This window comes from Macaca mulatta, chromosome 6 (genome assembly GCF_049350105.2).
Source record: "Macaca mulatta isolate MMU2019108-1 chromosome 6, T2T-MMU8v2.0, whole genome shotgun sequence".
NCBI lineage: Eukaryota > Metazoa > Chordata > Mammalia > Primates > Cercopithecidae > Macaca > Macaca mulatta.
The window spans coordinates 162518443-162543164 of NC_133411.1; the positions used below are offsets into that span (position 1 = coordinate 162518443).

The window sequence follows — 24722 nt, forward strand, 5'->3', positions numbered from 1 at the left end:
TGACATTCCAATCCAGACTCTCAAATTCCCATTGGACATCCAGCCCACCATTTACTCCGTGATTGAGGTACTCATACTGGCAATCGCAGTGGCACTGAAGCATTTGCTTGTTAATTCCCGTTTTCCAAACTGGCTCTACAGACACACTACAGAGGTCCGCAGGTCCTCTGTTTTGAGAAACATTCATTTGGTCTAAGATTTGCTTCTGGTGAGTCACAAAGATAAGAACTACAACTACATTGATGGAATTTTATTAAAATGATGATTTCCAGTGTGGCAGAAGCTGAGGAAGAGATGATGGAGTTAGCCCGTTCCAGGTCTTATCAGGGTACTTGGGAATCAGGACAGTTGACCATTTCTGCCATGTGCTTGCAGATTAACTCCTGTAGAATGTTAGATTGGAAGTTTTGGTCTATTTGGCAGCTAGTCCAAGCCCCCAGCCCCATGCTGCTGCTCCTCTGCTGGATCAGCCCTAAGCAGAAGCTGTTGTTTAGTCTCCTTGCTCCCCTATGGAGATAAATCTGTCGACTCCTTCTGCAAAGCTGAGCTCATCCACTTTCTTCAGTGCCTCTCTTCCTGTTGGCTCCATACCTCACAGTCATGTTTAGTTTCTGCAGCTTTTGGTTAGGCAGGTGGTGTAGTAGTTGGGAAGGGTGGCTTTGGAGCCAGTTCTGGGTTTGAATTCCGACTTTTATACTTATTAGCTATGTAACATTAATCAATTTATCTACCTTTTCTGAGTTTTTGTTGCCTTATCTCTAAAAAAGAGAATGATATTATGTACATCCTCGTAGGGTTTTATGAGAATTAAGTGAGATCCCTCAATGCTCTCGCAGACGAAATCACATCTACCTGTTTTATGCTACCATAGCCCCAGATATTTTTTCACTTACTATACTTGAGATTAGATAACTGATTCTCTATTATTTAATGTCTTCCTCACTGTTTATCTACAAGGTCCTAGAGGAAGGATTGTGTGTGACTTTTTCTCTGTTGAATTCCCAGTGCCTGGCAAAGTGAGTTGCACATAACAGGTGTGCTTTAAAAAGTCAACGAATGAATGAATTAGTAAATAAAACAAATTCTTAGAAAATAATGTCTGCACCTACATATCAAATGTACTTAAAGGCAAAATCTTTTAGACCTATGCTAAAAGAAGTAGAAGGAGTGGGAATATGAATTTAGTTTTGAATATGCAAATAAGTAGTTAAAGACAAGCCTAAGAGGGCTTCTAACCCACTTCATGTAGAGAGCCAGAATCTCCTCTACAACGTCCCCAACAGAAACTCAGCCATCTGGCTCATGCTTGAATAATACCCAGTGATGGAAAAGTCCTACCTCTGAGGCAGCCCTTTTCCTTCTCAAAGGGCTCAGTTTCTGCACTCTTCCTGGAACAGGGCATGGTCTGTGTGCTGTTCACCCTGTGTCACCCTCTCATCACTTCTGACTCTACATGCCCTCTGACTCTTGCAAAACTTGTCTGCTGCCTTCCCACAAAGCAACCTTTGAGTATTTGAAAACAGCTACCTTGCTTACTCTTTAGTGTTTGCGCCTTCAGTCTGGACACCCTCCTGTTCCCCCAGTGCCTTCTCTCAGGATGTGGTTCTTACAGCCATCCAGACAGCCACCAAACATGGACAAGGCCTGTCCGTGTGCCTGATACTGCACTGGTCTCATGCAAGGACTAAGAAGCATGAGGCTGAACTTTGTCCCAGAAGCAACCTGACCTTGTCTTCCAGCTAGATTAGAACATGTAAAATAACATTCTCAAAAGAATGCCGGAGAAAAATCACAGCCTGTGAAAGTATCCAAGCCCCATCGATGGCCACCTGCCCTGTCACAGTATGGTGATCAGAGGCCAGGGAGGCCGCCTGAGCTGTGGGGTGTCTGGGAAGGCTCATGAGGCTGCATCCACAAGGCCAGCAGTCATGTAAAGAGTGTGCCCTCACCCTTGTTTGAAGAATCCAGCAGAGTGAGAGCTGAAGGGTACCTATGAAACTCATCTCACCCTGCCCCTCATTTTATGAAATGGACACTCAAGAATGAGGGAAAGGAGGTGATCTGTCTGAAGTCACCCAGAAGTTAAACAGCAAAGCTGGGGTAGGATTTGGAGCAATCGCTTGCTCCTTCTTTGTTGCTTCTTTTCCCCCAACTGCATTTTCAGTGTGCTCATATGCCTCCTTGTTGGGGGGTGGGGCAGGGACAGAGCCAGAGACAGAGAGGGAGCTCAGAAGTGCTCCCTCCTCCCCACTGTGCCCCTCTCAAGGACTCTCTTTGTTGATGAAGCTTATTCCAGTTTCCTCTTCTTCCTCCCACACAGCCTTCCCTCTCCTGCTCTGCTCTCACCTCACTCTTCTGTAACAGACACTTTGTGATCACCAGAGCTGACACTGCCCAGAGCCTTTGGAAGGAAAAGGAGAGTGGGTGGATAGAAAGACAAACCCCAGATGCCAAAGGATGTTCTCTTCCAAGGTGATCCAAGCATCCCAGTCTAGGTCACTCTTTGTACTCATCCCCATCCTCTGAGAGAATTCACCCCAGAGATCCCCAAGATTTTCCATATCCCTCCAAGAAAAGTAAGATTCTGGTCCCATTTTATGAGGAGAAAAATGAAGTTCAAGTTGTTTAAAAACCTTTTGTAAGGTCATTTGACTAAAACTGGAATTCAAACTTAAAACCTTTCCCATTCCAAAGGTTAGGCTCATTCTCCATTGGGCCACACTGCCCATACTGGGGAAACCTTTGCAGTTCTTAGGACTGGTATTATACTTGAGCAAGGCCAAGAAGTAAACTCCTTTCTTCCTTAAACTGCCTGGATTTGAAATCTGGCTCAGCTACTTACTAGCCGTTTGTCCGTTGCAAGTCACTTCTCTCTGTACCTCAGCTGTCTCACCTATGAGTGGGAATATTAATGTGGATCTCATAAACTAAAGATAAAACAAGTTAATGTATGCAAAGTTTTAGAACACAGAGTGCAGCAGAAGCCCAGGGTCTCATCCTAACTCTGTCACTTATTCATTACCATTTGTGCAAATCATATTTTTCTGGAAGATCTCAATTTGTTCTACAGTTGGCATAATGTTTTCAAAAGGAAAAAATTCATCAAAACAATCTTCCTGGCTGTGTGATTTAGGGTTCTAGTTTTCCAGATTCTCTTCAGTTCAGAGTTATCAAAAAATATCTCTCAAAGCCACATTGGCTCCCTGAAGCTTAAGGAAGAGGCTGGTCTATTAATCTCAAGCACTTGGTGTTGGTATCTTTTGATCTTGCAAACCATGCACACCTCGGCTGATTTGGAATGGCCTTTGTCATGCTGGGTCAGCATCCTTTGGACCATTTCAGATACGCAAGACAGTGGCTATGATTGCTCTGACAGAGCACGGAAACTCATTGTCACCAGCAGCCTTGAAGCAAGAGAGACCCCTTAACACTAATTTTGGCAGATGGTTGGTGAGCTATGTAACTAAGACAGTTCAGTCCTTGTTTCCTTACCTATCCCTCTTTTTAAGACAGAAAGTACAGTGGGAGAGAAATGGAGCTCCAGGAGACACAGGATTTTAGGTAAATATTTACTATATGCCAAGCACGGTTCTCTAAGAATCTGACATATAACATAGTTAATCCTCACAACAACTATGAGAAATACCATAATAATCCTTATGTTGCAGCAAAGGATACTGAGGCACCAAAAGGTTGAGTGGCCCTCCTGAGGTGGCACAGCTAGGAGGTGGTGGAGCTGAGATTTGAATCCAGGCTGACATGCACAGGCAGTTTCTGTGACAGAGGGCAGTAACCCTCTGTGGCTCTGACTCGGAACCTCAATACATGCAAACTTTCTGCTTAGAGTGTTCCCAGCCCTCTTCACCCAACCAAAGGCACTTTTTTTTTCAGGCTTCATTGCTTTCACTGCAAGGCCTTCCCTGAGCTCCAAGATCAAGTTTGGGTCCACTGGTTTTGCTCTATAATTACTTGTGTAATATTTGCCTTTCTCACTAGACCTTAGGTAACTTGAAAACAAGGACCACACCTGTCTTCTTCTCTGCTGCATTCCTGTGTCTAGCATGGGTCTGACAGTATTAAGCACTCATGAGTGAATGAGTAAATGGACAAATAAATGATTAACTAGAATCTTTCTTACCTGGTTCCCAGTAGCTTTCATATTTATCATGTTTGGACTTTCATTCTTCTTTTTATCAGACATTCAATGGGCACCTACTATATGGGAGGCCTGTGAAGGTGTAAACTGGCTTTTCGTCAAAAGATGGGCATGCTATGAGTATTTGCTTGGCCTTTTCTGGATAGGAAGGTTTTGTCATGTAAAGGGAAGATGCGATTGGTTTTAAGTCTACTGGGAATTGTAGCCATAAGTGCCCACCTCATACCAGGAAATTTGCTCTTGCTCTGAAATGGCTTTGCCAGGTGTCATTCCTGACTACAACAGTTAGGGCAGAATAAAGATGAAGGGACTCTCTGGAAGACCAAATATTCCCAGGCCAGGTAGTACACCCATGCAGCCTTGTAATCAATAGCCCAACCTGGAGTCCCTGACCTTCTGCCACAAAGTGCCAGCATTTTATCCTAAATCCCAGGACTGAGAGAAATTAGTCTGTGAGGCCCTGACTGACATTTACAACGCTTTGTCAATAGTGGATACTTGCATGAGGTATGTCTGTCGGTGTGTTCATAGATATCCAAGTGTGCCTCCCTGGTTCCAAATGTAATTGGATAAGTCAACACAAATACTTTTTTCTCCCCAATATTTATGGTGTTTTCACTGATTTAAGCACAGCTACAATACCTTATTTAATTAGAGAGAAACAGACTACCCTCTGTGTTACCAGAGATTATATAGGGAGAGGACACCTTAAAGGTTTGGTTGGTTAAAGTGGCTAAAATAGGAAAATGTGAAGACTTTTATGCAGAGACATGGGTATTTGAGGACACAATTAAGTCTTCATCCCAGGAGTATTCCACAAATTCACACATATCCATATTCATGCGCACATACCTGTGTGATCACAGAATTGTAGATCAAAGCTGGAAGAGCCCTTAAGAGAGAAATCAAGTGGCTCAGAAGTTTCCAAACTTTTTAGTTTGAAGCTCTATTTTCAAATGGAATCTTGGGGGAGAACTCTCGTGTATAAAACAGACAAAAAGCAGAGCTACTATGGTGGAAGAGAGACAGTGGGGATCTAGGACCCCATCTTTCTGCCCTTTCCCTAACCTAATATGGTAACTTCTAAAATGCCTGCAACCGGGAACATAGCTTATAAGATCACTGATGTAGCCAAAGCTCTTATTTTGCAGATAAGTCGACTAATGGCTCTACAGGTTGAGATCATTGCCCAAGGACAAACAACTCATGAGATTCAAAGACAGGACAGCATTTATGTGGTTCTCCCTAAAACTCTTTTCTGACACTTCTTATTTATGACCTAGTTCACCATAGACTACACAAAAAAGTCAGTAAGAAGACCTCTTTGATCCACAAGACAAAAGCTAAAGCTGAGAGGTGATAGGATTGAAGCTTATAAAAAACAATCATGAAAATGGTGAACAAAAACTTTCAGTTCCTTCATTCCTCCACATGTATTGAGCGTGCACCCTCATCCAGGTACTGTGTGTGGATGCTGTGGGGGCCAACGTCCCTGCCCTCCAGGAGCTCACAGTCTCACAGGGAAGATGAGAAGGGCCCCTGCACGCTCAAAGAGAAAGCTAGGAGAGGCCTAGAAGAGATAGGAATTAAGTGCTGTGTGGTTCACATTTCAAATACCAGCACATATTAAAAGAGCTAAGGGAAATGCCCTGATCTCATGGAAGCCTGATATTTCTTTCTTAGTATAAAGATGTGTGCTGCTCTGAGTGCTTCATTGCAGGACAGGACATAAATGAATAGATTGGCCTCACTAGCGGTTGGGAGGCTTCATGCACAGTGGTTATAAAACAAGTCCTAGAGTCTTGTTATTTGTTGGACTATGGTCTCTGTCCTTCACTAGCTATACTGTACTGAGCAAGAACTACTCCCTTAATTTAAGCCTCATTTTTTTTTAATTTCTAATTTGTGAATGGGAATGATAATAGTACCCACTTTACAGGATTGCTGTGAGGGTTAAATAAGATAACACAAATAAAGCACTTAGCACAGTTTCTACTAGTTTGATACATGTTAGGTACTTGTAATTATTGTTTTAGCCAAAGTCTGCCTTCTATAACATCTGCCCTTTCATTGGCTCTGGCCTGCCTTCCAGAGCCTCAGAGAACAAATCATCCATCTCTTCCCCATGACAACTCTTCTGGGACTCAGATACATCCTTCACTTACTTTCTTGGTCTTCTATAATTTTTTAGGCTGATAATTCCCCCTTTTTAAAAAAAAATACTTCTAATACAAGAAGACTTTTTAAACCACAGTTTCCTATAACTACTCTCTCTATGGAGCTGTCATCTAAGATTTTATCTGACAATTTGGGGAAACTTGGCATGTTCAACCTGTGCCATCCAGAGTATAAAGTACAAGTTCTTTGATTTTTCTCTCATCTTACCTCCTGTGGATCTCAAGGGGATGGGGTGGAGGAAGTGTTCTTTCCAGTATCCCAGGATTTGTTTAATAAACCTTACTTGCCCGTTTCCTTGAACGATGTTAGATGCTCCTTCTTCCTTCTGACTGGTATGGTGTCAGCACAGGCAGGATGATGAGGGCTGAACAGCTTGTATGTGACCCCTTGAAAGAATCCCAGAGCAAAGGAAATCTAGCTTTGAAGATAAAGCTTTTCATCCTTCGAAAGCTATGTTCCTATACACCTGCTTCATGTTCTCTCAGTCTTCTTGCCTGACCCAGTCCCTGTATTTGAAGCAGTTCTAACACCTAACCTCTTTTGACCCGATGATAATGATAATGGTGAATGTGATGATCATAATAATAGCTAACATTCATTAAGCGCTTACTATGTGCCAGACACGATTCTAAGTGCTTAGTTTTATTAATTCTTTTAAACTGTACACCAGTCCTATGATGTAGGTGCTATATCTGCATTTTGAAGACCAGAGAACTGAGCCTCAGAGAGGTTAAGTAACCAGTAGGCACACATAATCAGTTCTTCTGTTTCTAATTGCACGTGATAATTAATAGTCATAATGATGGCCCAGAGCCTCTTTAAGATTCTTAAAGCATTCTCCAAATCTTCACAGCAAGATGAAAGCATGTCCAATATAGTTGTAGTGTTAAACATCTCTTTAGGATATCATAATTACTTGAAATGCCTTTTCATTCTAATCCTTTGAAAATTATAATTGGCATGTGATAGATGGAGTGACTATATTAGCTAGTTTACTTGATTGAGCACATTCACTCCCAATCGTTGTACTCAAACGGCTTTTCAGCATTGTGTTACCTCCTACAGTGGATATAGAGAGGAGACAGATTCTGTTCTCAACTAATCCTCTCACCAACCATATAACGTTAAGCCACTATTCCCCTCCTTGGGCCTCAGTTTCCCTGTCTGAACAATATGAAGGGTTTGGTCTTCTCTCCAAAATCTTTGCTCCTGTATAGGTCAAAAGTCAGCAAACTATGGTCCCTGTGTCAAATCCAGCTATCACCTGATTTTATATGGCTCATGAGCTAAGAATAGTTTTTTACATTTTTAAATTTTGGGGAAAAAATCAAAAGAATTATATTTTATAGTATGTGGAACTATATGACATTAAATTTCCATGCCCAAAAAAAAAAAATTACTATTACTATACTAAACAGTAATAGTAAATTACTACATACTAAATAGTAATATTAAATTAGTATTTTCTATATATGGCTGCTTTCATGCTGCAATGACAGAGCTGACTAGTTGTGACAAGAACCATATGGTTTGCAAAGCCTAAAATATTTATAATCTGGCCCTTTACATAAAAAGTTTGCTAGCCCCTTGCATAGATGTGGAATAGGGGGGCACTAATGGGCTTCAGATAAATTAGAAGCTTTGGAAACATCTAAAGACCCTTAGGAGGTTAGTGTCAAGGAGAGAAACCTAGTGCAGTCCCACAAATGTTCCTTCAAGACCGAAAGCTATATTTGAAGGCCCCTGCTCTGGCAGGGTAAGACATATTCTGGCTATTAACTGTGCCAGCCACAGTCGGAGGTTCATTGTCCCTCTTCATCTGGAACTATCTGGACACACTATCCAAAAGCTAAACTCGTGTTTCTCCACTGGTGTGGCAGTAGAACACATTTGGGAAGAAGAGACAGATTTTATAGTTGGACCACAGTTTGAATTCTTGCTTGCTGTGTGATCTCAAGGAAATTTCCAAAGGTCTCTTAGCTGTAGCTCCTTAACAGAAAGTTAGGATGGATACTCACTCACTCATTTATGCAAATAACTATTAGATGTCTACTGTGCACATTTACCTCTTGGAATTGTTTAAGGAATTAGAGGATTATGTATACAAAGCATTTAACAGAATGCCTGACTCAGGAATAGGGCTTGGAAAATGTTTAAAATACATCTCAAATGATCATTACTCTTTTGTTTTTAAATTGCAGTAACCTCCAAACTCTTACAAAGTTGTTTGAATAAAGTTATATAATGCATATGAAGGGGCATTTTTAGCCATTATTGTCATTTTTGTTATTCTCATAAGCAATGGAGCTGTTTTCAGTAGAGCATTTAACGGCACCAGTGTGCTTTAATTTCAGGCCAGGAGATAAAAAATTAAGCAGGGCTCTCTTAAAAGACCGTAACAAAGCTTTAATAAATGCAACAACTTCTCTCCCCTGTCCTGCCACTGCTACTTCCTCCCCTACTTTACAGTGTCTAATGGATGATATCTAAGATACATTAGAGCTATCTGAGGATCTATTTTTATTTTTTAATAGTATTAAAAATATAATATATTCACATGATAAAACAGATATTACAGAAGGGTATAAAATAAAAGATAAATGCCCATTCTTTCCAGTTCTATACTTCATAGAAGTACCTTTTACAACCTTTTCCTACATTTGGTTATTTAATGGTTTCCCTTACACTTCTACATAATATATTTATGTTTCTTTTTCTTGCTTTTTCAACTTTAACTCCATATCTGACTTCCCATTAGAAAGATGACAAATCAGCTCAAAACACCCCCAGCATCCCCTTCTCAATGTTTGTTAGTTATGCTATTATTTGGAATTCTTCTGATGATTACCTTATATTTTTAATATAGTGAACCTTGATTTTTGATTCAACAGCATTAGAGCTTTGTCAAAATACAGATATCCAGTTTCCTCTTTAGGGATACTGGATGATAATTCTTGGGGATGGCTATTTTGCAAAAGTGACTCAAGGTATTCTGATACGTCCCTCAGAACCACTTCCTGAGAGCTTACAGTTTATCAGCCAATTTATTTGCATTTAATAATGACAGTAAACACGGCATCCTTTCTCACCAATTTTTTATTAGTCAGACATGGGACAGTGTAAAGTGCTACAGAGGTGCAGAAGAAGCAGACAAGAACACAGTGACCTGATAGCCCTAGGAGCTCGCTGATCACCAAGCTTCACTTTAGGTGAGAAACAGTCACTCAAAGACAAGTATCTGGTGCCAGTGCTGGGAGGTCAGTGGAAGGAGAGTGGGTTTAGACCTGCATTCTTGTGTTGAATAGCTGGAAAAACACTGACTAACCTGAAAAAACAAGTACTCTGTAGATTTATTTCTTTTTTTTTTGTCAATAGTCACAGTATATAGAGCAATGGTCCTAGCATTTGGGAACATGTTGTAAAATAGGCAAAATGGCTCAAACAGAGTAGTAATCAAACTTCATAGTTAAAATTTTTAATAGAATATAATTAGCAATGTAGTATTTTTATATAGTACTATATAATTAATAGCACAAATAAAGCAGATAAACAAAAATGTGCTAATTACCAAATATTACCCTCTAAGGTTTTTTAATAATATGGCAAAGAAAATTAGAAAATTATTTAATTAAACCCTATTTAATGAGAGTTCCCAGGGGAACAGAATGAGTGAATTAAATATTCCCATAAACCAGTGGGCAAAGAGTTAACACCTTTATTTCCCCTTCTTAGTCAAGAACACATTTGTACATTGCCAGAGTTCATTTTCTTGAATTATGGAGAAATTTAGTCTAGTGACTATAATAGTCATTTCTTAGTGATTAAAAACATTGTAGAGATGCAAGATTATTATTCCCAGCATGAAATCTTACATAGGAGGGAAGATGTCAGCTATTAGATGAGAATATAGTTCATGACCCCAAGTTATTTCCTAATTTTGTTTCTTTTACTTAACATCATAGCTATGAGCTTCTTGTATTCTTTGTCCATTTTTTCATGGGCAGGGAGGGGAGTTCTGTTGGAGAGTCTTATTAGTTTGATCATAAGTAACTAAGGTGTGGCTGCATTAACCCTGTTTATGACATTCTGATGATAAGATTGAGTGGCATTTATGTTAAGCAGTCGAGAAAACTCCACCATTTTCTTTGGCCTCCATTATGTCTGAGATGGAAGTAGTCAGTATGAAATGCCCAGGACCTTGTTACAGATTTTCAAGAGACAGAATTTGACTGCAGGAGATACTTTCTATTTCAATCTCCCCGAAGTTACTTTATGAACATGTTCTTTTTAAAGTCTCTAAGAACTATGAGAAATCTCTCAGCTGTGCTCTAGCTTTTAACCAGTGCTGGGATGAGTGCACTCTTAAATGGTGTAACGTCTTGGAATGCATATTGGGTACAGGAACCTAGTTCTGATTTCACCTTTACTAACAGCTTGCTAGAACCATTGTGCAAATCAGTTACATCTGTGAAACTCTGTAAACTGTGGCTGTGGAACATGTTAAACTCAAAAGGTATTTTCAACCTGAATTTCTCTTTTCAACCAATTAAAATCACCCACTGGTATTTGGTGCCTGCTGGTCATATTTCTCCTGGATAATTGGCTTTCTTGCTTGAGGAAAGTCTCTGGCTTTTATTTATTCACTCAACAAATATATACTGTGCACCTACTCTGTGCCAAGCATTGTTCTATGAGCAGGTTCTAGGATACATCAGTGACCAAGACAAAAAAGGTTCCTGCTCTCATGAAACTGACATTTCAATAGGAGGAAAGCGGATATGGGAACACATGAGTAAACAAGATAATCTTAAATGGTGATAAAAACTCTGGAGAAACTCTAACAGGGCACTGAGAAAGAGCAGACTGGATAGGGTGCTGGGGGTAACTCTACTATGTTCTTCCGGAAGCAGTTCCCTGAGACAAGGATTCAAGTACAATGGGCTTCTTGGTTGCCAAGCCTAAAAACACCAGTGGGAAAGCAGGGAAGGGAAGTGGAGAAGGGAAGCCCACCTACACAGTTTCATCAACAAGATGCCTACGCTGCAGCCTACTGAAGGAGCACAGTCCCCGAGGGAATCCCGAGATGTCAGTGTAGAACCCACCTCAGGGTCATGACGCCCAGAGGAGAGGATTCTGGGGCCGTTATCTACTAACTCTTTATCTGTCATTGATTGGAAGCTGCTTCTGGGCATATTAACTCCTCAACATGTCTAGCTTACCCTGCAGGTAGGCAAAATAACCAGGTGTTTGCAGTTAGTATATAAAGTAGAATATCCAGCGAACAGGATGCTGACATTGTCTACAACAGGGCAAAACTGGTTCTTTAGATAAGAAGTAGGGAAAGACCTCTCTGAGAGATAGCAGTCTAGCCGAGATCCAAATGATGGAAAGCAACCAGACAGGGAAATCACATTTCCAGGCAGACAGAATAGCAAGGACAAAGGCTCTGAGTGCGACTAAGCTTGCTTTGTTTACAAAAATAGAAACAATAAAAAAATCACAGAACTTTAGAGGCATGGGGTGGGGGAGGGTTGTTTTTGAATCATGAAGTCTATTCTTTCAGATACAAAAATTAGAGAAAGCCAGTGAGAAATTCAGAAACATGGACAGTGTCCTAGGATCCCAAGAGGGAGCTGGGTCCGCTGCTATAATTTCTTGGCTCCCAGTTCCGAACTTTCCCATGGACCGTGGATCCCCTGCTCATTTTCGCATTTCACTCATTGGAATTTGGGGGTTTCCTGGAAGCCATGGAGCTGAAAGGGAATTGCCTTTATGATCCCGCTCAAATTCTTTGGGCAGTTTTCCAAGATACGATCAATGGCATATGAGTGAAAGATCTGCATGTGACTTATGAAAAAAGTTCTTCATGAAGAAGCTGTGCATTCCATTTTTTTCTTCCTGCTGGACAGGCCCTCAATTATACCTAAAAAGAAAACCAAGTTAACACAAGGCTCTATGTGACCAGCTTTGGGCTGTCACTTTGATCTCCTTTCCACCCTTTCTCTTCAAACTCACTGTGTCACAGTCATACCAGCCTCCTTACTGTTTCTTGAATATGCCAGTCATCCTCTCATCTCTGGGCCTTTGCTCAGAATGCTCTTCTCCAAATATCCCCATAGCTCAGACACAGGCATCACTTCACTCAGGTCCCTAAGCCAAGACCACCTCCTCAGGGAGGCTCATCCTCATCATTCCTTCCAAAGCATAACACTGCCCCTTCCCATCCTCTTACCTCTCTTCATCCTTCTTCATGGGACTCATTGCTACCACGGAGTATACTATCCCAGATTATACTATACTATGCTGTATATTTACTTGTTCATTTATTGTCTATCTTCCCCACTAGAATATAAACTCCATGAGGAAAGGAACTTGCTTTATTCACTATTAGAATAGTGCACTGACTTTTCAAAAATGTTTGTTGAAATGACTAATCAGTGAATAAGTGAGTAAATGATTGAGTGAACCATTGCCTAACAGAGGCCCTTAGTTCTGGTGCTCTCTCTGTTACTAACTCCCTAAATGACTCTGTGCAAGTTGATTCTTCCACTCTGCCTTAGTTTCTTTATCTGGCAAATAGACATATAATGTTTACCTTAAAAAGAGATAAACTGAAATGAGGTCATAGATATAAAAGTACTGCATATTATTAAATATATTAAACAAATGTAAGATTTCCTTTTAAGGTTGAAGCCTAGTTGAGTTTCAGTAAACTTCACCAAATGGAGTGGAAAGTTTCATTATAATAAACAATCCTTCATGGGTGCTGGAATTGATCAGGTCTCATGGAGTGGTGAAAATTTACTCTGTTTTATGGAAAAGAGCACAGGGTGAGGATGAAGGCTGGGATCAGAACTCAGCCTCTTCCACAGACTTGCTCGTGTCCTTGGGTAACTCATAGAAGCTTGCCCCAGTGAAATTCAGATTTCTCTTCTCTCAAAATGATTGGGTATTGGGATGGTAGATGAGATTATTCCCTCCTTAGAGGTTTCTACTTTGTGCTATATATCTGTATCATCGTAATAATCCCAGCCACTATTTATTGATCACTTGGTCTGCACCATGCACTTGACATGTGTCATTACATTGCATGTTTACCCCAACATCTGGACCTCCATTATTCAGACAAGAAAACTGTCAAGTAACTTAGTTAATAGTGGTATAACTACTGGCTTATGCATAGCAGAGCCAGCATACTGGCTCCTATCCTAATTTTGTGCACAAACTAAGTAATAGCCAAGTTCAAAGGAAAGGAGACCTAACTGTCTCTCCATTGAGTAGGTTTCACCTGGTGGAACAGAATGGAAAATTCTGTGGTTCCGGAACAGGTTAAGTTGATTTATCCAGGCAGCATGTTCTGACTTCTCCCTCCTCCCCCTCTCACAGGGCTTCATGGACATTGACTTAAACAAATTCAAGGAGAGTGGCGCCAACGTGACAGGTTTCCAGCTGGTGAACTACACAGACACCATCCCAGCCAAGATCATGCAGCAGTGGAAGAATAGTGATGCTCGAGACCACACTCGGGTGGACTGGAAAAGACCCAAAGTGAGTGGATGGGCGGCCAGCAGCAAAGGGCCAGCCTGTTCCCCTTGCCTGCCCCAGATTTCTGAGCTGCATTAGTCTTTAGAAAGGAATCAGTTTTCTAAAGGGAACAAATTCAGGGAAATATATTTGTAAAGATTATTAGGTACAAGGTGCAGGGGTCAGACAACCCAAAATGACAATGGTTTTAATGAGGGAGACATTTTATTTATCTCTCATGTAAACAAAACTTAGGAGTCAGCAGTCCTGGGCTTGTTAAATGGCTCCACAGTCATCAAATACCCGGGCTTCTTTTACCTTCTTGCTCTGCTGTCCTCCACCTACGGCTGTTGCCTGATAGGACAAGAGGGCTGCTTAAACTATAGCCATTGCCTCAGCATTCTACCCAGTAGGAAGAAGAAAAAAAAAAAAAACATGCAATGCACAACTTCTTCATGAAGAACTTTTTTCAGAAGTCACACGCAGATCTTCCACTCATATGCCATTGATCATATCTTGGAAAACTACCCCCAGTTGGCCACAAGGGAAGCTGGAAAATGGTGGTTCTATTCTGGGCAGAGCCACCGTGTTGCCCAGTTCAGGGGGATGCTCATTTCTTTGTAGATGGAGCTTCTTTGTGTAGTGAGGTGGCGCTTATTCTGCTCAGCCGTGTGCCCAGCTAAAAATCAGGGCAACCTAACTAAGGAATATCCAGCAGATCTCTACCTGAGAGAGTCCACTCTCAGTAATAATGCAGACTCTCTGCTTCTCACTTCCCAGCAACGCAGCTCTAAATACTGCCACCAAAATCTATTTGGTTTGCTATTTGAGAAATATTGGGAATAAGGATAGCAAATAATTTTTTTTCCCCAAGTACAAATAGCTTGACAGTGGCCATGTGGAACACTGTGTTAAGAAGGATGCTGAGGCCAAGTTTGTTTAACTGGAAAAACAGTGAATCTTTGACAGACTTTCTCTTGTCACTCAATTTCTTTTCATAAATGGCAAACCATATAATGGAGGTACTTCTTATCCCACTATTGTTCAAACTGATTTAACTCTTCAGTAATGAAGACTTATGTCAGTATGAGCTTAAGCAAATAAAATCGTGAATATGCTTTAAAGCAATGAGAAAACTACATAGGAGTTAATTAATTAATGTGTGATGACTGCACTCCAATTTCCAAAAGACAGAACAGATGACAGAAATAACCAAATGTAATTTAATTTTTTAAAAAAGAAGTGAGATAATTAAATTTAAAAAATAGAAAAATATGCATTCACTTGTTCTTCCATTCTCTATTGTGAACTTGGAGTGTACTAGGTGATATAATAAGTGTTAGGAACAAATTAGTGAAGAAAACAGACATAGGTTCCAAAGCCAGGATATATTTTCCTGGACCACTCTGCTGATTTTTTTTCATCCACATCCTGGTCCCCTTTTTGTCAGGAAAGGGTATAATTGATAGCTGTTGTGAGTAAGAACGAGGGGAAAGTTTACAGAATATAAATTTACCACTTAGGTGAGCCACATGTGGAAAAGTTAAGAGCTCACCCTTCTTGCATTTTCTTTTTCCTTTTACTTTTACAAGAGATGAAAGAGTTAATTGTTCCTCTTGGCTTCCAGCTGATGACTGTAATGCCAAGATAAACCAACTGATTTTTCATGGACTGTATCCAGGCTGCAGATGTGTTATATGTAATCTATGCATTGTTTTTCCAACTGAACCAACATTTTAAAAATTACAAGATTACACACAGAAATCTAGAATCCTGGCTTTTCTGCAAAAGTCATAACCGGCAATACTGAACTCACAGTTCAAGAGGTCAACATTGACTAGCATGGTCGAGCAGCTGCACCCATCTGCAGGGACAGGGACACCATCCCTGATCCACCACTGTCTCCCTGCATATATCATGCACCTGGCCCACTGCACATTTCTCATCACCAGAAAACACATTCCCAAATACAGCACCCGACCCTGCCTTCCTGTCAGCTCTCTTTGATGTCTAACTATCTCCATTCCTCCCACTAGTACACCTCTGCGCTTACCTACGATGGGGTGAAGGTGATGGCTGAGGCTTTCCAGAGCCTGCGGAGGCAGAGAATCGATATATCTCGCCGGGGGAATGCCGGGGATTGTCTGGCTAACCCAGCTGTTCCCTGGGGCCAGGGCATCGACATCCAGAGAGCTCTGCAGCAGGTAAGGCCACCAATGGTTGCCGCATCTAATGGGAGTCTGGGGGATTTCAGCATCAAATTCCAATAAAACACAGCTATTCTAAAGAAAAGGAAGAAAATGCCTGAAGATCAAAACAACCACTGCGTTGTTGGTGTTGGTGGCTCTTAACATACATTGACGCTCACATAAAAAAAAAAAAAAATCATCATCATCATATGGAACAGTCATTTCTTGTAGTGTAAAAGCTGTATTTTCTGCTTAGCAATTTTGCTGAAAAAGGAGAGCTGGTGATTTTCTGTGTATGGATGATACCGAGGATGAATCCGAACCATGTTAATAGTCTCCTGGAAATACACAAGGATGAAACCGAACCATGTTAATAGTCTCCTGGAAACTCCCCTCATGCCCTGATTTTCTGGATGTCTTCTTTTGCTCTCTGCACACATTTTATGAGAGCCTGGTATATGTAGACCCTAAAAATGTTTCTCAGTACTTCTGATACTACCTTCTTGCTTCCCAGCATTTTGTTCATCAATTCTGTTTGAACTTAAGAATAGTTAAAGGGCAGGGATGGAAAATGACCATGCCCCCTCCAATCAATTGGCTATGCAAATGATTCTGAGGCTGAATCCAGATAAGATACAACAGAGAGAAGCATAAATATTCAATTAGTGATACGTCTGCTGTGGAAGCAGGATGAGACAGTGGTACATGTGGGTGTATATTTAACATGCCTGGTTTAGGTTTTGGGGACTTGCCCTAAGCTTTATTGCTCTTGGGGCTCCTGTAGATCTCTAAAGCACCTCAAGCCCAGGCTATGATTCTCAAACTGCCAAGGAATAGCACTGTATTTTTGTTCTGATGCCTCCTGATAGAGAAGCTGTATTTCCTAAGGGATAGGGAGAGGACAGCTGTGCTTGCTGCAAAGGAATAACGAAGCATTGGCCACAATGGCAAGCCAGCACAGCAAGATTATTTGTCACAAATGTCCCTCAGGACCCACCCTCCCCAACAAAGGTAGTTGCCTGCCTAAGACCAGCTTTACTTTTAAGACGACATTCAGCAGAAGATGAATTTGGGCTCCTTTGGGAGAAGATGAGCATTTCTGAATGAGCGAGAAATGTAGAGCAAAATGTACAACTATTCCCACTTGTTTGCCAACCACACGTGCACAGCTCTAGCAATTTTCACAACCTGGAGAAAGAGACGCAAAAGGAACCTCACCAGCTGTTCCTCAGCCCTGATGAGTGCCTTTCTGTAGAGAAGAATATGTAGGTCTGTCCTTTGAAATGAAGCTAAGCAGGATTTCTACAAGCTACAGGAGGAACATGATAAGGAGGACCTCCAGTTGCCATTTCTGCCCTCTGCTGGTCCCTGTGCAGGGTGGCTCCCTAGTCACTAGGCAGCAACAACAGACACCAGGCAGCTTGCAGGGAAAAACTGCCAAAAAGGACAGTGCCTGTGCATCCCTTTCCACCCCCACCCCAGCTTATTTAAAATGCTCTTTCAGACTCCACAGTCGAGACAGATTCTGTTTGCAATGTGAGGCTGGTTTCAAAAGGTCCCAGAGACTTGCCCTCAGCTTCACAACACTTCCAACTCCCTTGCCTCTCCCATCTTAATGACGTCCTGAAAGGATAGTCTGACGCCACCATGACAGTGATGAAGCCTGGGAGGCAATTCAGGGTGGCAGGAAGCGCTCTGAACTGGGAGGCAGGAGAGCTGGACTCCACATCCAGCTGGGCCCCTGGCTCTCTGGATGACCTTGAAATAATCACTTAGCTCTCCTTCCCCCTTCCCTTTCCTTCCCCATGAAAATGAAGGGGGTGGAGAGAGGACCTCAAGTCTCAATTGGCTCTGAAAATTCAAAGAGTCTACTTTTTTTTCTTATGGTCTAACCCATGTCCTTCTTGTTGTAGTGTATACTTAGCACTCTACTTCTGCCCTCAGTAGAGTTTGAAAGGAAGCAGTTGCCATAGTCAAAAGAATAATGACCTCTTTTATTTTATCTTGGAGCCAAGATATGTATGTGCCTGCCCTTCATCGACTGTTCTTTAAGGACTTATGGTGTGCCCTGGCTTGGAGCCAAGCACTGAGGACAATAGAAGAAAGCAAGTCCTGCCCTCAAGAAACTACTTGCAGTGTCTATGGAGAAGAAGAGACGAACAACTATCCCAAAAAACAAAACAAATAAACAAACAAACTAGAACATTCTGACCCTAAGATCAGAGGTTCAAATAGTTTCCTTTTCCAATCTTTGTTAAGCACCAGAATGAAAAAAGTCTTTTGTTGAAAGACACCTTAGAGATTACTGACTCTCCTTTTCCCTCGCTTTATAATGAAGCAGCAGACCCAGAGTTGGCAGTGACTCACCCAGGATCACACAGCAGCTTACTGGCAGAGGCTGGAACAGATCCCAGTCCAGGGCTCCTCTTCCCCCGGTTAGGTCTGTGTATGGGCCCAGGGGCCCTTGCTTATAAGCATTGACCTCTGGAGCCTTCCATACATAGTCATGGCTACTGTTCAGCAATGGCTTTTTCTACAAACATCTCTTGAAATAGCCATGCCGCCAGGGAACTGGGTAGATCCTGGTGGTATCCAGTCTTTGGAACCTGAGGTTTGGAGGCTCAGGTGTCTACTGCCTTCACCTCTGGCCTTCGGGTCACAGAATGGGAGAGAACCTGTGGGTTAGCTTGTGTTAGAGCTGGGGTGTCTATAAGTTAGGCCAAGAGGTCCAGCACAGCCTACCTGGAGCGCAAGCATGTTAGGAAATTAAATTCTGAAAAAAAGGATAATAATATGTATGGTGTGTTAAAGGTTTAGTATATACAAGGCTCTAAACATTTACACACATTATATCATTGGATCTTTGATATAACACCCTGAGGTAGGTAGTTTTATTAGCTGTGCTTTGTAAATGGGGAAACTGAGTTTCAGACAGGTTATAAAACTTCCCAAAGTTATACACATACAGTGACAAAGCTGAGACTCTAACTCACATTAGATGATGACTCCCTCTGTATGCTTCACTGCTCTGAAGCCTCAAGGGCACAGCCAAACAGAGAAGACACAAGATCTATGGCCCAGCCCCACGCAGCACATGGCCTTGGGTAATATTTGTGCACCCCCTCCCCGCTCACCCCGCTGTAATTTCCCTAGCAGCAGAATGAAGATAATCAGCTGCCTGCCTGCCCCCTGCCTGCCATCTAGGGAGCCATTCAGAATATTAATGAACCCACATCCTGGAGGCCCTCAGCACTCCAGGAAGGAGGCAACATTAGGATGCCCATATGTCGCCTTCTGGATGGCGGAGAAGACTCAACTCCCCAAGTTGGGTTCTTAACATTGGGGAGGTAATAGACATTTGAGAATACGATTTTTGAAAAGAAATCTGTAGACTCTTTTTCTTAGAAAAATGCATACATGTACATACATAATTTCTGCATGACCAGGAGTAGAGAGAACATAGATCCTCCTAGAACCCATCCCAGGGCCTCGAATTTAGAATACCTCCCCTAAATAGTAATCATCCCTCTTAGTCTTTGTTTTTGCAACCTGCCAGTCAACAATCAAGCATATGGAAGTGAAGATATGCTCAGAATTTGCTAGATGGGGTCTGGGGTTGGGTGGGCAAAGGGAGTTTAAGACACAGTCCTGCCTTTAAGGGCTAACCCAGGTGGGTTCATGGTGCTGTGGATGGTCAGAGCAGAATGCCATCACTGAGGAATGCAGACATCAGCAAGGCTTTCTGTAGGAATGTGACTGGCCTTTCAATAGGGTGACCACTTTATTATCCAAAATCTATCATCCAAATGGGAACACTTAGGGTGAAGGGAAAAACTACAATTATTATTCTAGAACAAGAGGACCAGAACTGTCCTGCATTAGTTGATGTGCATTGTTATAAAGAAATACCCAAAATTTCTGTATAAAGAACAAGGTTTCGTTTTAGCTAACAGTTTTGTAGGCTGTATACGAAGTATACTGCCCACATCTGTTTTTGATGAGGGCCTCGGGAAGCTTCCAATCATGGCAGAGGGTAAAGGAAGAGAGAGTATGTTACATGGTAAGAGAGGGAGCGAGAGAGATAAGGGAGGAGGTGCCAGGCTCTTTTAAACAACCAGCTTTCATGAGAACTCAGTAAGAACTTATTTATTACCATGGGGAGGGCACCAAGCCATTCATGATAGTTCCACCCCCATGATACAAACACCTCCCACCAGGCACCACCTCCAACCTTCAGGGTCATGTTTTAACATGAGACTTGGAGGAGAAAAATATCCAAACTATATCATCATGCCTGTATCCCAGGCAAACTGAGATGGATGGTAATGGAACCCTTAAAGGTAGGATAAATTTGAACATGGAGTAAATCGGGTTTTAGAGATTCTGGATGGGGATGTCAATGATACCCAGCAAGAGATGAGGTAGAGTGAGGGTACAAGCAAGGACTTGCAGGTGTCACACTGGCCTGTTAGGGAATTAGGCATAGAAGAGCTGGGTTCCAACCATGGCTCCACCCAGCACCATCTGGGGGATCTTGTGGTAATTCCTTGCCTTTTCCAGATCTGGATTTTCCCATCTGCTAAACAGACATAATCCTCCTAGTGCTGTCTCCCTGACTGGCTTGTCACAGGGCTCAGAATTTTAAGAAAGCATCATGCTTGTGGGCCGGGCATGGTGGCTCACGCCTGTAATCCCAGCACTTTGGGAGGCTGAGGAGGACGGATCACGAGGTCAGGAATTAGCCTGGCCAGCCTGGCCAACATAGTGAAACCCTGTCTCTACTAAAAATACAAAAAATTAGCCGGGCGTGGTAGCAGGCACCTGTAATCACTTGGGAGGCTAAGGCAGAAGAATTGCTTGAACCTGTGAGGCGGAGGTTGCATTGAGCCGAGGTCGTGCCACTGCACTCCACACCAGCCTGGGCAACAGTGTGAGACTACATAAAAAAAAAAAAAAAAAAGCACCATGCATGTGTTTCTTTGAACTTCAAGGAAGCTACATGAGACAGTCAGAGCCGAGATTATTCTTCCCATGACTCAGGCAGGAAAGTGAAGCTTAGAAGGGTTCTGAGATTTGCTCTGGCCAGAATAGCTAGCATGTGTCCCAGCAAGGACCTGGCCTACAGACCTCACAACCAGTGAGCATCCAGGAGGAAGGATCCACCTGCAAAGGGGATACAGGAGCCCTGCATCCAGTGTGACTGCTTGGCTATCTCCTTCAGGACCGCCTTTCAGGATCCAATGAGGGCAGGGGAGAGGAGTCACGGTTGACATCTGAAAAAAATTATTTGCTCGACCAAACATTAGTCAGGCTTCTGAACTTTCTCCTAGGCCCATTTATGCAATTCTTGTAAAATCCAGTTTTGGCAAAGACCTTGCTAAGTCAGTTTAGCAAGAACCCTGTCCACTATGTCCACCCTCTTTGCCATGATCATCTTCTTCAGCCTCCACCATCCCCTAGATGATGTCAGATTATCCTGGTCCATCTTCAGCAAGAATCTTCTTAGGCCATTTTAGCCAGAATTCCTCTTAACCCTGATGCTTGCTGTTAGTAATTCCCTATTCACTGACCCCCACCCTGCTCCTTGGTTGTACATTCCCACTGGCCCACGCTGTATTTGGATTTGAGCCCAATCTCTCTCCCCGACCGCAAGACCCCATTGCAGGGGTCTTTATACCTATTGCTATGATTCTGAATAAAGTCTTCTTTACTGTGCTTTAACAAGTGTGCTGATTAATTCTTTCTTTAACACAGCTGAAGTAATAGAGACATTAACCCTCATTCTCTCAGCACCAAGCAGGAAAGGAAATGTATGCTTCAGCCCCCTAGCAGCAGCAGACTCTGAGCTGGCACCCAGTACCCTTTACAGGAACCCAAGGTTAATTCTCCATCCTTCATGGAGGGAGTTGAGGGCGCCAGGATGGTGACAGGAGTTCCGGGAGCAGAAACCAAGAAGAAGTGCCTGGGCTCCATCAATCTGACCTCAGTCACCCTGGGACGGGGGGAGAAAGGCATAAGTGCCCCAATCCCAGAGCTCAGACCTGATGGATGGGGACAGCAGTTTCAAGATACACATTTCTGAGAAGCTTCTTCCTCTGACTCTGAGTCCTGACTCTCCTCAATAAATGGGTTGGGGCTGAGCCATCCTCTTGAACTCTCCTTGCTCTGCCATCATGGAATGGTGTTTCTGGGATGTCTCTTTCCCATTCTCTGATACTTTGTTTTATCTCAGTGCATGTAAGACTTGGCTTCCCCAACTAGACACTAAGAGCCTTCAGTTACCCTTGACCTCTCAATTACTTACTGTGAATCCTGGAGTCAAGCACCATCAGCTCTGAGTCTCAACAATCTCATCTGTGAAACAGGCAAAATAACCACTGCTCTGGCTAGTCACTGGGTTTCTGTGAACATGAAATAAGCAGCTTCTTGTGAGATCACCGTGACAGTGCAAGGGGTCCTTGGGCCACTAGAAATGTGCAGGTAGGACCCTTGACCTTATTGGAAACTGAGGAAGGCAGTAAAAGTGTCAATGACATGATCCTTCTTTCTTCTGAAAGAGTCCCCTGGTCTGAGACAACCTACCAGCCCCAAGACCTCAATTTTATATTTTATGTTTTGTAACTCTTAATCACTATACACAGCACAGTAGTAGTAATCGTCATTATCATCATCTAAATAATATGAACTATGCATTGAATACTTATGTCCCAGACAATATGCTAAGTACTTCTTGGAGGAGGAAACCAAGAAACAGATAGTTTGAGCAAGGAACCCATGGTCATACAGTTAGAATGAGCAGAGCATGACCTGGGAAATGCCCAGCAGCAATAGCAGAAAGCAGGTAGAAAACACTACATTGCACGTTTTTGTGTTGTCCTCCTGAAGCCTAGCACAATAGCACTGGCCTGTGTTTGAGAGAACACTTGGTACCTTAAGTGAAGATACCAGAAGTTATCACAAGCTCCAGATTTTAGACCTGCCTCTGCCACTGGTTAGTCGTAAGACTTCAGCAGATCACTTTACCTCACAGAGTTTGGCGTCTCCCATGTAAATAAAGATCATAATTTCTAAATGGCATAGTTCAGGGGGTTCCTGTGACTAGAAGTGAAATAATATGTGTGCAAGTGTGTCATAACCATGAAGGTTTTAGAAAGTAATGTTAGTATTAAGTATCACCATTAGCAACAATGATAATAACAGCTGGCATTTTTTTAATACTCACCATGCACCAAACATTGATCAAAAAATATCTCATTTAATCCTTAGAACAACCTTAAGACATAATTAACTCTAATTGGTTCCGTTAAACAAATGAGAAACTTAGTCATAGAGAGATTATGTACTTTGCCATACTAATATGCCATGCTGATTATTAGTATGAAACTTGAGACTGGGCTGAAAAGTAGATGCCTATTTGGATTATTAATTACACTTTCAGTTTGGGCAAATCAGTCTACCAGTTTACCATCTGCTCAAACTATCCAAGTCTGTTTTTTTGGAATGAGTCACTTACATGGTATCCACTAAACTAACACTATCTTGAACTGGAAATAAGGGAACACTAAAGATTGGCAAGAGATTACTGAGGTGATAAGAAGGTGAAGTTGCTGATGGACTGGAATTGCTCCTTTCTTTTATTCTTTGTAGTAGAATCTGTACTTTGTTTTCTCTCTGAAAAATAAAGATAGCCCAGACATTTACGGAGCTGGGGATTTCTCCAGATTTCATCCAAGAAAGTAAAGAGCGTGTTGTAAAATTTGCTCAGTGCTCTGGGCCTGTTGTGACCTCCTCACTGAGACTTCAAACCAGAAGGTGACAAGAGGGTCAGCCTCCAAACAGGAACACACACACCTGCACACACACACGCATTCTCTCTCTCTCACTCTCAAACACACACAACCCCCAGCTCTTCTTATACCTTCTAACAACAGAGGAGCTAGCCACTGTCAGAAAAAAATATATAAAACTCTGCAAAGCTTCCTTTCAAGCCATTTGAAGGGGGGAAAATAAACAGTGTTGGTTCACAGGGTTGGATTTGTATTTGTAACAGGTAGACACTCACCTCACTGGCCTTAGGCAAGAGGGATCTGAGGACACATGGTGGATCACTATTAGGGAATGTGGTTACTTGTACCTGAACTGATGATACACAGCTAGACTCAGGCTCACTTTGAGAGTGGTCTTGGATGACATTTATCAGTCACCTACAGAGCAGCAAACTCAGCCCTAAAGATCTTGGATCTCCATGGTGACCATTTGACTTTTGATATGAATTTGAAGACAGAAGGCCATGAAAGTTTGATTTAGCCCATTTGCAGAGAAGTCTCATGCAGCATATTTGAGGGTTCCAATACAATTTTATTTTAGCCAACTGAGATTTAACACCTTACATTCTCTTGTCTGAACACAATGGGTTCTCCCCAGGTGCTTTGAAGTTTTCACACCACTTCCACATTAGCAGTTATCACTTAAGATTTAAAAAAAAAGGGCAGAGATTTTTGGAAACTGAAGGCTTAGACAGCTAAATTGCCTGAGGGCACTTGGCTATTAAGGAGTAAGCTAGGGTTAAATCCAAGTCTTTCAGTTACCAAGTATTTTATTCCCTGGACTCAGGAATAAAGAAGAAATTCTTAAAAGAATTAAGAAGTCATCCCCAAGCATAGCTTAAGGCTTCA

At 42.1% G+C, this 24722-nt stretch overlaps 1 protein-coding gene across 2 annotated transcripts in view; it reads left to right on the top strand.

Annotated features, from left to right (window-relative positions):
- Window positions 1-24722, top strand: part of GRIA1 (glutamate ionotropic receptor AMPA type subunit 1) — a 322496-nt gene that overhangs the window by 171525 nt on the left and 126249 nt on the right. For both annotated transcript variants that reach the window (NM_001265785.2, XM_015141276.3), the window contains 2 exon segments: window positions 13721-13882; window positions 15895-16062. In NM_001265785.2, coding sequence (NP_001252714.1) covers window positions 13721-13882; window positions 15895-16062 — 330 coding nt within the window.